At 42.6% G+C, this 14,913-nt stretch overlaps 1 protein-coding gene across 2 annotated transcripts in view; it reads left to right on the top strand.

The window, feature by feature from the left end:
* Positions 1–14,913, top strand: part of LOC144720274 (mucin-5B-like) — a 94,187-nt gene that overhangs the window by 65,361 nt on the left and 13,913 nt on the right. For both annotated transcript variants that reach the window (XM_078596893.1, XM_078596894.1), the window contains 12 exons: positions 330–440; positions 1,108–1,293; positions 1,974–2,213; positions 4,739–4,895; positions 6,902–7,030; positions 7,548–7,698; positions 7,945–7,988; positions 8,192–8,559; positions 9,528–9,702; positions 10,523–10,764; positions 13,507–13,690; positions 14,224–14,407. In XM_078596893.1, coding sequence (XP_078453019.1) covers positions 330–440; positions 1,108–1,293; positions 1,974–2,213; positions 4,739–4,895; positions 6,902–7,030; positions 7,548–7,698; positions 7,945–7,988; positions 8,192–8,559; positions 9,528–9,702; positions 10,523–10,764; positions 13,507–13,690; positions 14,224–14,407 — 2,171 coding nt within the window. The remainder of the gene's footprint in view (positions 1–329; positions 441–1,107; positions 1,294–1,973; positions 2,214–4,738; positions 4,896–6,901; positions 7,031–7,547; positions 7,699–7,944; positions 7,989–8,191; positions 8,560–9,527; positions 9,703–10,522; positions 10,765–13,506; positions 13,691–14,223; positions 14,408–14,913) is intronic.

Genomic DNA, 14,913 nt, shown 5'->3' with positions numbered 1-14,913 from the left:
TAGTTTTCACGTCAATTTTGTTGTGAATGCATCACGCCCAATAAGCACGGGTGGCTACGTACGGTGTGAAAGAAGTTCAACATACATACCCATATTGGCTGCACGGATCATGTGAACCAATAATATATAATATATGTAAATCAAACACCTAATCTGAGAAGCATGATTTGGTGCATGTATCATAAACTAAGAATATGTTTTAATCGATGCATCTGTGCATGCCTACTCAGCTTGTTCTTTATTATTAACTTCGTGTCGAAGCAATATTTCAGAGGCATGCAATGGAGTGACTTTTAAAGGCAGTGTGTTTGTGTTTATATTTTTCGCAGGACAACTGCCAAAATCCTAACCACGAAGGGACATTCAACATCACGACAGAAAATGTGCCCTGCGGTACCACTGGCACGACCTGTTCCCGCTCAATAAATGTGCAAGTCGGAGTGAGTACCTTTTTCCAATTATAACTCAAGAATTATTTGATCAAATGCTGGATTTTCTCTGCAGGGAGAAGGTCCCCGTGTCAAATCTTACCTCGTGCTTTTGTTTTTTCTTGCAAAACAACGAGGCATTGCACCACGGTAGACTCGAACCTACAATAAAATGTGCAGAATAAAAGGCTGGAAGATATCCAATTACGTGTACAGCCGTTGTAATTTACAGAGCTATTATAAACGTGTGATTTCACAACAGTAAAACATAAATTTTTTCTGCAAAATGACCAATAGTTGCAATTAACAATTTCACTTATCCATCGCGTAAAAAATATCGAAGGTCAATTGCTGACAGCACAATTGTGTCCGATTTACATGATATATTGCCAAATCTTGGAATACAATATAACATGTAAAATTACACCACATAAGACTTAGCAGCATTTTGTTTAACATTTTCTGTAGGTACAATAATTAAAGTTATGCTCCTTTCATAATTGGCATTGCATCCATTATACGACTAAATGCTATATCTGCTTTGAACGATGCAAAAATATATATGCACATCATCAAATAAAGTGTTTTTACGAAAGGAAATTGAATTATAAAACTGCAAATAAATAACAATGTCGGATTGTACGTGTAAATTAATCGTGCTCAATTTTCCTTCTTTCAGAACTGGGTAATCAAGCTTTTCCAGAAGAGCTACTCCATTGACTTCCTGGGCTCTGGTCCAGAAACAATAAATCCATTCCAGATTAAGCACAGGGGTCTGTACCTTGTTGTTGAGACGAGCAATCACATCACTCTGACATGGGACAAGAACACAGGCGTATATGTCAGCTTGGGCCCAGAGTACAAGGTAACTTGAGATTCGTTTTCAACACTGAATGAACACAGCATGATCCATCTCCACTCTTTGGTTTTTTCGGTAAAGTCACGTAGGTAAAACATTTAAATAAATAAAATCACGACGTTTCGGGCGCAACACAAGCGTCCTTCTTCAGGTGGGTGCAACTTAGCGAAAGCACACCGCTAAAGCGGTGCGCCCGAAACGTCGTGATTTAATTTATTTTTATTTTTACCTACGTGACTTTACCGAAAAAACCAAAGAGTATGAATCCTTGCAGTCACCAAAAACTTCAAATCTAAAATTGATCCATCTCTGTTTTTATAACGTGCACATGTATCCTTTTCTTTAAGTTATCTTACAATCTGTTATTAGTTGGGATATATTAACAGAGTGGATATTAATTTGCAGTCCTGCGTGTACATTTTCTTCACTTCGTAGAATTATTGGTATAAGGTACTTGCTATGAGACAAAGGCAGATACCACCCCTGTAGCTTTTCTACACGACTGGGGCAAGTTCTGTTAGCAAGCACATTTCTATTAAAACACAACCCTGCACACGCGTATGCAAAGCAGATGATGACATTCACATGCCCAGCCACAAAAAATACAGGTAGCACACGGTCAGGGGCCCCCTATGCCAAGAGTGATGTCAGATCCGCCTTTGTGTGGGCCACTCGCCACCCCCTAGGGAACGGTGTGTGGGCTGTGCGGCAACTACGATGGCCGGGCAGCAAACGACCTCACGACGCGCACCCACATGGTGGTGGAGGACCCGCTGGAGTTCGGCAACAGCTGGAAGCTAAGCGGGCTGTGTGCCGATGCCAAGGAAACCAGCAGCCCCTGCGCGCTCATGTCGCACCGCCTGCCCTGGGCACAGCAACGCTGTGGGATCCTCAAAAGCGACACCTTCGCATCATGCCACGCATTGGCAAGTACCCTTTTCTTGTTTTCTTATGTTTTCACACAACTCCCAGTGTGCGCGTGTCACTCACCTGGTAGATTGTATGGGTCACCGAAAGCGCTCCCATAATGCAGGAATTCATTATATTACTTTCATTACATTGGTGAACTGGGAAAAAAACATATCGTAACATCGGCCCCTGACTGACAAGACTAATGCCCATTTTCAGGCCGGTGATGCGAGCAACTCGCAGCCGCAGAGGGACCATTGTAAAAGTGCGTCCCCTCGGATAGACTACGCTAGGGGCATTGCAATTGTTGAATTGAGATAAATTGAAGGGCGCATTCAGCTACTGAAGCATTTAAGCATCCTATATATATACGCACATTTTTATCCTTCGATGATTTGCTGATAGCCACCATGATAGAACGACGAATTGATGTAGAAACTTACTTAGCACATTATACTTTCATGAAAATAGACGCGATGAGAAATGCATGGTTACACTCATTATTATACCTACTTTAATCACCCAGGAATGTCCTGGAGGTCGTCCTCCGATCTTACATTAACGTGCTAATTTCTAACATTAACATCAATAGCCCCGCCCACTTCGTTTATGACCCTTGGGCTACACACATTTCAAACCTTTACAACAGTCTGCCTCAGCAGCTTTCCTCTCTTTTTTCCTCCTGATGCGATCGAAACCTCGTTGTTATTTTATTTGAACCTATGTACGTGACTTTACCGAAAGACACAAAGAATATGAATTCCTGCAGTCACGAAAGCTTTAAGTCATCACGATTATTACTGGTATTTCTTCCTATTTTAATTCCTGACAATATATATTTATTTATTAATAAATAAATATTTACTTATATTTATAGGTTACGTCCTCCACATGGACCTCCCCCCCCTCATTAATAATCATGAGCAGCTGACGTCCCTCCACATGGAGCACCCTCCCCCCTCATTAATAATCATGAGCAGGTGACATAACTCCACATCGAACAGCGCCCCTCATTAATAATCATTATAAGGTGACTTCCCCTGCCATTCATAATAATTAGCGGCTGACGTCACTCCACATGGGGGGGGCGAGGCGCCTCCTCCCCCCTCCTCAGCGTCAACTCACAACCCTCACGACAAAAGCAGAACCCTCACGTCACGCGATCTCCGCTATTGAGACATCAAAGTAAAAAGGACGTCATGATGAACAAGGGATTATAACCTTTAAATAAAATAAGTCTGTGTCACCGCGACCTTACAAATTGCACACGCATTGATTCAATGAATATCACGTCGCGGTCTGCTTTTCGCTTGCAAGTTTAAGATTTACTGCAATACAGCCGTCATTGGACGGGCAAAATGCTAGTGAATACATATTCTTCATTCAGGTACCTTCATTATGTGCCTAAATAATGATACGATTTTATAAATAAATAAACAAATAACCCTTTTAGATTCTTTTTTACCATTAATGTTTACCATAAATCTTAGCTACCACAGTAACACAATTACAATTTGCAGCCCTTTGTCAATCCACTGCTGGATCAACGCCTCCTCGTGCCGTGGCAGTCATGGGAGAGTTTTTCACCATGCTTAACCACACTGGTCAGGACAAATTGGTGAACGAAGTGGTACCCAAGTCAATTCAGACATCACTTGCTACTGATGTTAGCCATGGTTGGGAATCAATCTCGTTGCCGGGTTCATCTTGCAGTGCACTCATCACTGATCAACAGTTACACACCTACCGACAGTAACTAGGAAACATTGCCATCGTAATTCATTACGTATTCAAACACACAATTGTAAAGAATTGTAATGCAAATTTGTTACGGGAATGAACAATAAATGAGACGTGATATTTTTAGCATTTCCGTTTAAATGTTCCAAGGTTTGTCTTCAAGTAGAAAAGCAGCATTAATTTAAATGAACAAATATTCTGCACCCTGCAACTCGTCTGTGTGATTTGAACCTCGAAAAATGTTACCCAATTCGGTTGAATCATCAAAGCATGAAGCTCTAATTGATTTCAACGCATGAATTCCTTTGTGTGCCTTGCAGAAGGCAATTGCCCCTTTACGTTCGCAGTGTATCGTTCTCGGGAACATCAAGTCAATGCTAATCAACATTAAACACTAGTGGTGTGGAATAGACACGTCGCAATGCACTTTGATTAACAACTTAGAATTCTGTAGGCGAGAATGCATTCATTACGATTCGTGTGAATCGTATGCACAAGAATGTGCTAATAACCCGCCTCGACTGGACATCTGTGAAAAAAAGCTCAATAGCTCATCGGATTCCTCCAGTATTAATAAAGATTCTAAATCTGAAAAAAAATACGTTTAGGCAAATGGAGCACACTGAACCGTACAAAATGAAATTATTATTTTTTAAACAAAAGAGAGGGTAAAATGCGTCACTATTTAATTCAGTCTCAAAAAAAATCGCAACCTGAAAATGCATCATATTGCTTGGATGGTTACGGAATCATTGCCTGCCGAGTATAGAGAAGTGATTTCCATTCGTGTGCGTGGTTGCAGGTTGACGTGCTGCCCTTCCACGAGGCCTGCGTGCACGACGCTTGCGGCTGTGACACGGGCGGCGACTGCGAGTGCCTCTGCAACGCCGTGGCCGTCTACGCCAAGGCCTGCAATGAGGCCGGCCAGTGCATCAAGTGGCGCACGCCCGACCTGTGCCGTGAGTAAACGACAGTCGAGACGCGCGCACACGCACGCACGCACGTACGCACACAGTTCAAGTTCAAGTTAATGTATTAGGTATAGCCCTGTGAGCCATTCGGCTCTTGAATCGGGTGCAACTGCAACAAACAAAACACATGAACAAAAGACATCTTAAAATGAATATGTGACTAAGTGCAAACAGAAAATCCAAGAAAAGACAGCAAAATATTGCAGAAAAAAATCACCGTACACCAACGCTGTGTGCAAATCCCAGTGGGATGCACAGGATTGGCAGGTGTCACTCAAGGGGCAGCCTGCGTGTGTATAGTGTGTGTGGTGTGTGTGTGGTGTGTGGTGGTGGTGTGTGTGTGGTGTGTGTGTGTGGTGTGTGTGTGGTGGTGTGTGTCTTTGTTGACTGTCGTGGAGGCACACCGCGACCTCTGCCGTACGCAATGACAATCAAGACAAAGCTCCCCCGTGTAGCCTTTATCGACTTCTGGGGACAAGTGCTGTTAGTGAGCACCTATGAAAGCCGACACGGCACACGAGGGGGTGGGTGGGTAGCACCACGCCCTTTGGCTCCCTGGTGGAGATGTTTTCACACTACACCAGGTGCTCATTTGAGGCTGAGTCGACCTAGGGGGGGCCCAGGACCGGTTTAGATAATTTTCACTGGTTTTGGCCGTGCGCGGGAATTGAACCCTGGTCACCGGGTTTGTAGTGCAGCACGCTAACCGCTACACTTCCGCGCCCCACCAACCAAGACACACACACGCAATGCTGCAGCTTTAGCAACATCTTCCAAGTCTCTCTTAATGCCCACACCTTCATATTCTTGGTTCTTTCGGTAAAGTCACGTAGAAGGGAAACAATAAAATAATAAAAATATAAAACAATACAATTCTCACGACGTTTCGACTACAACACAAGCAACCAAGAATATGAATCCCTGCAGTCACGAAAGCTTTAAATCAAAAGCCCACACCTTCATTTATAATTCCACGATATTTAATGTTGAGGTTTCTTAAATACCCCCCTCCCACTTCCCCCCTGACTTTGTCCACCCGGCAGTATGAATGGGTATACCGCAGTTAGTCGACTGGCAGGTCGCGTGTGGTGGGGTAAAATGTGGGTACTTCTGCCGCTTTCAAGTGGAGGCAGCAGTGGGCCTGAGCAAGCAATTGCATGGCTCCACTTGTGCCTCATTGCATGGTATTTGCAGCTCCCGCAGAAACTGACTGTAACGTAATTCTGGCAGATTTTAATTTCGGGAATGCTATTATACAAACCTTGTTTAAATACAGTAATCCATTATGCAAATGCGTTCAAGAGAATTTTAATTCGACAATATGTTTTTTGTATCGTACATTATTGTGTATTCAGCACCAAAGGTCAAAGATGTAGCCAGGACAACGTTGTAAAATAAGCACAGTCACGGTTGCTCAATCCCATTTTAATAAAATGATGAACTTGAATTTGATTTCCAGAGAGGGATATAAATGCTTGTCTAAAATTCCTGAGATGAGTACTATATGTTCATCATTTATTCAACTACTGGCTCAAGAACATATATTTTTATGCGGTGCATAATAGTGTATCTGCATTCATTATCCTCATACACCATAATTCCCTCTCCGTTCCCTGCTCAAGTTAAAGACCAAAGTTAAGCTCTCCAGGAGTGCACGTTTCCCCTATTTGTATCGAATTCGTGACATGTTGTCACGTTTATATTCTTTATAATGTACAAATTACAATTAATTGTGTGGAAATTATTTCATCTCAGTTATATACGCTACATGCACATACAAAATCCTTAATCACTGATCATTTCAGCCAAACGTTTATAGAGGGCAATTGTTAAGTAGATTTTATTTCAACATGTATAAAATCAAATTTTCATGTGTGTATTCAATTCACGTAACATTAATATATAAAATGGAATGTTAAACAGTTTTAATATAATGCAAAATGCAACAGATTTTAGTTTTTATTTGGTTTTCATCTTTCATCCGGTCTCCACAGCCCTATTTTGCGAGTATTACGACGCTCCGGACGACTGCACATGGCACTACCGCCCTTGTGGCCAAAGCTGCCCCAAAACCTGCCGGGATCCGCACGCGGAATGTCGCGAGGGAGTGCTACGCTTCGAGGGTGAGCCCTCTCTCTCCGCCCTGTACACAACTCCGCGTCTTCCCGAAGGCAACCACTCTGCAAGCCTTTAACTGTGATTTGTTTTGCATGTTGGTATTTTACCAAAGTTCACGTAGACAACCACAAATGCGTTGACGAGCGACTTCACAGGCAAGTGATTTTCTGATTTGCGCAACCGATTTCAGCTACAATGCAATGGATGATTGTAATGCACACAAAAGTTCCTTTATAGACAGTAAAACGCGTGACTATGACAATTATATCAGTCGTCCATTTATTATATGGTGACAATTCCCCCTTTTTCTATCTAGAAATTACCTTTGTAGTGTATTGCTCCTCATTACTTTCCGACCTGCTCACATTCTCGTCCGTCTGATAATTTAGTATTCTCATTGTCACCGTGTAACAATTGATTTGCGTTTGCTCAACGCTGCATGGATACGCCGTAAACCATCGTGAAATATCTGTGGCACGTGTGGTGGGAACGTTCGTGTGTCTCCGTGCGATTGTGCTCAAGGATGCTACCCGAGATGCACGGAGTCCAAGCCTTACTTTGACGAGGACAACATGCTGTGCGTGAGCTGGGACTCCTGCGGCTGCTTCGACAACAGAGGCCAACGATACCAATTGGACCAACCAGTGCCCAGCGAGCATAAATGTTACACTTGGTGAGACTTGTGGTGGTTTTGAAGTACCGTTAAGGACTGCCTATGACCAAATCACCTCGCATACCCCTCATCTGATAAGATCTCAGAAGCTTAGCATAGTTCAGCCTCGATGGTGCTCTGATGGGTGACCGCGATGTACAAACAGGTTGTCATAGTGCACGGCGATGTGGTGGGAAGCCGAAAGATGCATTGTTGTACCGTACCTCTATGCTGTGATTTCTAATATGTGATTTTGTGTGTATTTAGCACATGCTCTGAATCTGGAATCTCTTGCCATTACAATCGATCAGGTAAGCAGCAGTATTTTTTTAAAACATTATTCACTCAACATTATAACATCTTGTAGTGGTTAAGATACACTCACCATTATCTAATCTTTGAAAAATGCACAATGTAAAAAATAAGGAAGTACGTTTCAAGAGACCACACACTTTTCTTGAAATGATGCCTTGTTAACAGCTTCCTGAAAGATCACTCTTTTCTTTTGTTGCAGTCTGCTTTTGCACGCACAACGGAATCAAGTATGCAGTCGGGGCACATATTGACCTGGGGGATGGTTGTAGCACCGCCATCTGTGAAGACGAAGGAGAGATTCTGTATCACTATGCCACCTGCCCGTCATCCCCAATCACCACCACGTCATCCCCAATCACCACCACGTCATCCCCAATCACCACCACCACAGTAACAACCACGACCCCTGTAATAACAACCAGCAGTCTCACCACAACAAGCAGTAGCCCTACTACAACATTTACCACCCCTCAACCAACAACCATCACTACCGTGAAACCTGTGATAACAACCACTTCACCATCAACGCCCCCATCTGATTGCATATACTTAAACCCCCCCCGAAAGGTAAAACCAAAAAGTGTGTTTAAAAAACCACACATTATTGACGTTTTTTGTTTGTTTATTTGTGTTATCATTCAATAATGTTGTTGTTGTTAATATTGAATTACGGTGTTTAATTATAACAGGTTAACAGTTTGTCAACAAAGATGGCATCAATTTAAATATATATTGCATCTAATTGCAACCGTAACTTCAGCCGCTTTACAAAGGTGAGGGTAGAAGGCAGGAGAGAAGGAAGGGTTGGGGGCGGTCAGGACAGGGAAACACGGGAGGGAGACAATGCAGCACAGTCCAGGACCAAGCAATTGAGGCTCAGCAACAACAACGAGCCCCAGGTACAGGCAGGGCATGCGGGGCAGCCAGGGCAGCACTGACGAGTCCCAGAGCATCATAGTGAAGGGATGGAGCCCTTTACCAACGAAATTGGTTTTGAGGCAGTGCTCAAGAAACCCATGGGTATTTCCATCCATAGGGTTAGCACAGTTGTCTATGTACGGTGCGAAGGGATTTCAACATACGTACATACGTAGGGGTCGGAACCCATGCCCATGTATCTGACTGGCTCGAATTCATGCATTGGATTTAGGTGATTAAAACAATGTTCACGAAGGCACTGAATGCATTTTGGACTTGATAGTTTGCGTTAGATGAATGCTGTATAAATACATCGATAATAGCTTTTGATTTATTAAGTATCCTGATGTACTGTACATGTTAATTGTTTAACTTCCAAATGTTAAATGTGTTCATACATCGTAAGGCTCTGATATTCCCCACAAAATAGTGTTCGTAAATGTAGCAGAATATTCTACAAAGTGTTCATAAAAATTATATGTTCTTCCTTGTGTGTTGCAAAACACAATTTTATCATTTGAAATACATTGTACTCGAACAGCTTTATTTTTTATCGTATTTAAGTTCAGCACTGAACATGTGGTATAATAACTTTTCAAAACCCCCTTGCTTTACAGTATCTGGAGACTTGGAAAGTTGAATCCTGCACAATCGCAACGTGCAGGGGCGGCAGTAACGTTGAGATGGTGGCGGTCCAATGTCCAAGACAAATTAAGCCGCAATGTGTGAATGGCCACGAGCCAAAGCAGATCCGTGACGATGACGGCTGCTGCATCCGTTACGAATGTGAATGTAAGTTTGCAGCCAGAAAACAAACGTGCATGTTATCATCATTACGAAGCCGTGCCCTATCCACTGCTGGATGAAGGCTTTCCCCCTCGCCATCGCTGTCCATCACGATAGTCTCGTAATGCCGCAATCCACCTTACTGAATCTCCACGGCGATCGTGCTTCTGGGCATGTTCACTCGTTTGGCTGCCATTCCGTCACAAAGCTCATCTATCGGACGGCGTCCCATCGAGTGATGCATTCTCTGCCCAAGCCCAATTTCTTTTCTGACGAGTCAATCTGATCTTTCGAATTTTAGTTTGTTCTCTGCTCCATGTGTTTCCACTCAATATAATTTGCTGCAAGAAATAAATAATAAATATTTTAACGTGCATTTGATTGCTTTTATGTACTGCAACCATCTGATAATTCTGTACAGAAACAACCATATGAACATTAACAGAACTTATAGGCGAAATACGTTGGTAAAAGTGCAGTTCTGAAATGTCTTGCTCATGCCACTACTGGAAGAACAGCCCCTCTAGAAAATGCCTACTTTTACACATTGGCTAGACAAATTTAAATCGGTGGTGGCACCTACACTTTATCCCACTCAATGCAACGTGTTGAGCCGCTAAACTGTGGTATATCCATTTCTAACTGATTGGTGGACAGAATGCGGATATTTAAGAAACTTGCCCATTGTTTCAGCTCTCATACAGCGTGGCAGCTTCTTTTAGTATCAGTATGATACTTCCTGTGGCTGCTTCACATATTTATCAATTGAGCTGATTTAAATGTCTGAAATGGATGAGCTCAATTCCACGTGCTTGCTCTCCTTCAGGCATCTGCTCAGCGTGGGGTGACCCACACTACACGACATTCGACGGCACGTACTACACCTTTACGGACGACTGCACGTACGTGCTGGTCGAACAGATCATTCCCGTGCTGCCAGACTTCCGTGTCACCGTGAACAACTTCAGGGGCTGCAGCGGGGGTGGGCCAGCCTGCCCTCGGAGCATCACGATCACCTACAACGGCACCAATGTCACCACGGAGACCTTGGAACGAAAAAAGCCCACGGTGAGCCCTTAGTTACTGTCCTTGCTGAGATGCGGCTCGTTGCCTTAAAGGGAGGGATGTGGGGGTGGTGGAATGTGATTTTGTTGTTCCTATTGCACAGGGGCACACTTTAGAAGTTGGGGAGGTGTCTGGCCAGCCAATACATTGTGGTGGTTATTGGTTAGAGAAGTGTTATTCACTAATTTTCAAAGGGGGACCACTTTTGCCCATAAGACATCAGTATGAAGGCCACCACACATTTCAAACCATTGGGGTTTGACAGCACGATGGGGGGTGTTGTCACGTGTTGCGTTTTGTCGGGGGCCGCACTTAAGGCCACCAGGGGGACTGCCAGTGGCCCACGGGCCTTGCAATGAAGAACACTGGGTTCAAGGATGGTACCATGGGTTATAGAGGTCGTGGGCAATAGGGCCACGGACAAGTAGAGTTTTAGTGTCATATAAGTTTGCTAAATCTACACAAATACTTGGTGTTGACTGAGCACTGAGCCTCCTGCACATGCTTGGCTATGTATTTAAAGTTGCATCACAAGTGTAATCGGCATTTGTGTCACCCTATTAAAAGAAAATCACAGGTTCAACATTTTGTGGGAATCTTTTGGCCAAATCTAAACACATGGTGCGTGTCCGGACATCCACAAACGCTGCACACCTGTGACAACAGAGTATAGCATTGACAACATTTACTTTAAAATAACCTTCATAAACTAAAGCATTCTCTCACTGGACGCTTGCCGTAATTATACGTATCAAAATCATTCTAATTGTTATGTTACGTCTTGTCCTTCCCTTGTGTCATCCTTGAAGCGCATTTCCTCCGCTGCATTTAAGATAGTTTTTCGTTGATGTTCTATACATCGGTTCTGGTCCCATGTAGCAACACTGTGCATTCTATCAAGGACATTTTACATATTAATCTTACAGAAGTATTGATTTGTAAGAAATTGTGGAACTTATTTCATAAATTGTTGATGATAAGCAATCGATTTACGAGTACGCCTGATTGCCCAACCTGAGAGTTGCGTTGTTCAGACCACGTGTGATTGTTTTAATTATGACAGTGTTAGTAATTAGCTGACCAAGATGTATGCCACTTGCGCAACAAAACATATTGTCAGATTGTAAAGGAAGTTTGGCTCATCTTATCAGCATGTTCTGCATTTTCAAATGTCATTGAGGTTCATGATGTTCGGCGTTTTTGAGATGCAATTTGCGTGAATTATACCAATATATAAAATAAAATGTATTATATTTTAAGCTATGCAATGATTACTCATGGAGTTTCTCAACATTGGGTTTAGCAATCCAAAGGCTCGGACATGAGCAATATGTTAGCTTAGTACATTTGACTTTGCGTCATGGGTCTCACAGAAGGAAGAAGCTGAATTTAATCTCCTCACGAAATCTTCTAAAATGTACTCTTGCAACACAACATGAAAAAGGAAGTGCTGCTACGATATGTTCTCATTCAATGAAGCCACAATCTTATTATCCTCACAGCAGTACATCACACCCAGAAATGTGATGTTATGACATGTACGCTGAATCCTTTGCTTTGTCTTCAGAATATGCAAACACGAATCTATAAAAAGTGCAAAACCACACGCACAATCGCGGAACGTCTGGACGCAATTGTGTGTGCGTAGATATTATGTTGTGTTCGTGAAAGCGAAATACAGCAAAATAGTTAATTTTCAATAAGACACACAATTATTTATACACGAAATATAGCCGCTTTAAATTAACATTTTTCATCAGTCGCATGAATTCAACTTGGTGATCAGAAAGAAGAAAATATATCCGGAAATCTGCACTAAACAGTGGGGTGCAGTTGTGGCTATCCATTCCTAAAAATGATGTGGAGTGGATGTGGACTTGTCTCTGAAGCTCTGGCAAAAGCATGTGACAAAGACCTAATTTACAAAGGACATTTATGCATTAAAATACAACACAAATCAATATCTAAACATTTAAAAACTATAACGTTGCAGTATTTTGACAACCTTGACGAAAGATAACCTGCTAAGTATTGCACACTCGAAATGATGTACGTGGGCAGATGCTCCAAATCGAGGGCAAACACATTTATTGTGGTAAATCTGTAAAATGCAACAGCACGTGTGTCACACACAGCAATCTTCACCGAGTCGCCATTAACCACGTGACTGATGTATAAGTCTGGTTAATCGATAACCCTGCCAGCCACCCACAGGCCCAACTCAGTCATCACATGCTGGTGTACACACGTGCACTGATGTACTGCACAGCACATAAGGACTTATTAAAAGAGTAGTCCATTCCTAATGTGCCACGCAAGGAACTTAGATCAGATTTGCATAAAAGTAGCCATATTTGTGCGGTGTTGAGGATCAGTTTACATGGTCATGGTCAGCCAATCACAGAACTGCTACCTTCTCACAAAAGTAAAAATGCAGTGTTATTTTTTTTATATCTATAAATGTTACTTGAAAAAATCAGGCTAGATTTTTATTTTTATATACATATGTGGAAAATATGTTTTGCTGCAAATGCAGATCAATTGCAAACTCGTGTTCTTAGGTCATTGGACTAAACATATTAAAACATCGTGTCTATTAGCCTATATGTAGTAAGGACATGCATACCTAGTTCACCAATGTAATGCGATCACCAGCAAATCTTCTTGATGCGTGTTAATAGCTGTTCTTCATTTCACATAGAGTAAACTGTCGTTGAAATATTTCATCATATCTTTTTTTTGCAGGTGACATTTAACGGAGTTGGTGTCACTCCTGTGTACTCTGAAAATGGAATGACTGTGACAAGCTCTGGCATATCGACTCGGGTAGATATCCCAGAAATCGAAGCTGTCATCACGTTTGAGTACTTGCGATTTTCCATCACACTCCCATACAAGATCTTCTTCAACAACACCCAGGGGCAGTGTGGTAGGTGTTTTTGTTGTTGTGATTCAGTGAATATTAAGTCGTTTTTAAATATATTTTTCAAATGTGTTCATTCTAATTAGTCATAATGTGTAATGAAATATGAAATACATCATTTTTTCTTCATGCAACATTTTGAGTCATTAAAAAATGTACAATACGATCATTTTGAGGAGTGGAGTGGTTAGCGCACTGTGCTTTGTAACACGTGACTTGGGACACGTTTCTGGCCAAGGAAAACATTAGTGGCATGTGATAGTTGAACCCGTCTTACCTGCCCATCCCTCTACTCTCACCTTGCCTGCACTGACCAGTGTGGTGAAGTATGGTCAAACAATCCCCATGACCAACAGATGTGGGTAGGCCATCATCCAGCAGTTGATTGACAAAGGGCTGTAAATTATTATTCGTTTATCTGTCCACGTGTACTTTTTCATGCTAGCTCAAACAATGAATGATTTTACACGTGAATGCGTAAACTAAGGGAATGTGAAAAATATCCAATAACATATTGTATTGCATTTTATTCGACACAGGAACATGCACCAACAACAGGCAGGACGATTGCAGAATGCGCAACGGAGTCGTCGACGCGTCTTGCATAAATATGGCACAGGATTGGAAAGTGCAATATCCTCCCTGCAAGACAAAGCCGAGCTCTTCACCTCCAACGGACGTTACCTGCCCTCCTCACCCACTCTGCAATCTCATCGGCAGCGAGTGAGTGCGCGAGTGTGCGCTGCGACGTGTAGTGGGGAATTCGAGGTAGAAGAGCTTGAGGAATGCCGCACGCATCAGATGCATGTTAGGGAGGAGAACCGCTCAAAAGGAAAGGGCAGAAAAGACCGACGTGGCATAGTCATATATACTCTTTGGTTCTTTCGGTAAAGTCACGTGGGTATAAAATAAAATAAATCACGACGTTTCGGGCGCAACACAAGCGTCCATCGTCAGGTGGGAAAGCGTGGTCTGCTGCTGAGGCAGACTGTTTTAAAAGGTTTGAAATGGGTGTAGCTCAAGGGTTACAACAGTCTGCCTCAGCAGCAGACCATGCTTTCCCACCTGATGATGGACGCTTGTGTTGCGCCCGAAACTTCGTGATTTATTTTTGTTTATACGTACGTGACTTAACCGAAAGAACCAAAGAGTATGGATTCCTGCAGTCACGAAAGATTAAAATCAAGATAGTCATATATGGTCACTTAGTCTGGTGCACACTATGTCCA

This window comes from Lampetra planeri, chromosome 8 (assembly GCF_965212315.1).
Source record: "Lampetra planeri chromosome 8, kcLamPlan1.2.h2, whole genome shotgun sequence".
NCBI classification, from domain to species: Eukaryota; Metazoa; Chordata; class Hyperoartia; order Petromyzontiformes; family Petromyzontidae; genus Lampetra; species Lampetra planeri.
Note: the sequence above shows the minus strand (reverse complement) of the source record. Positions and strands in the feature narration are given on the sequence as shown.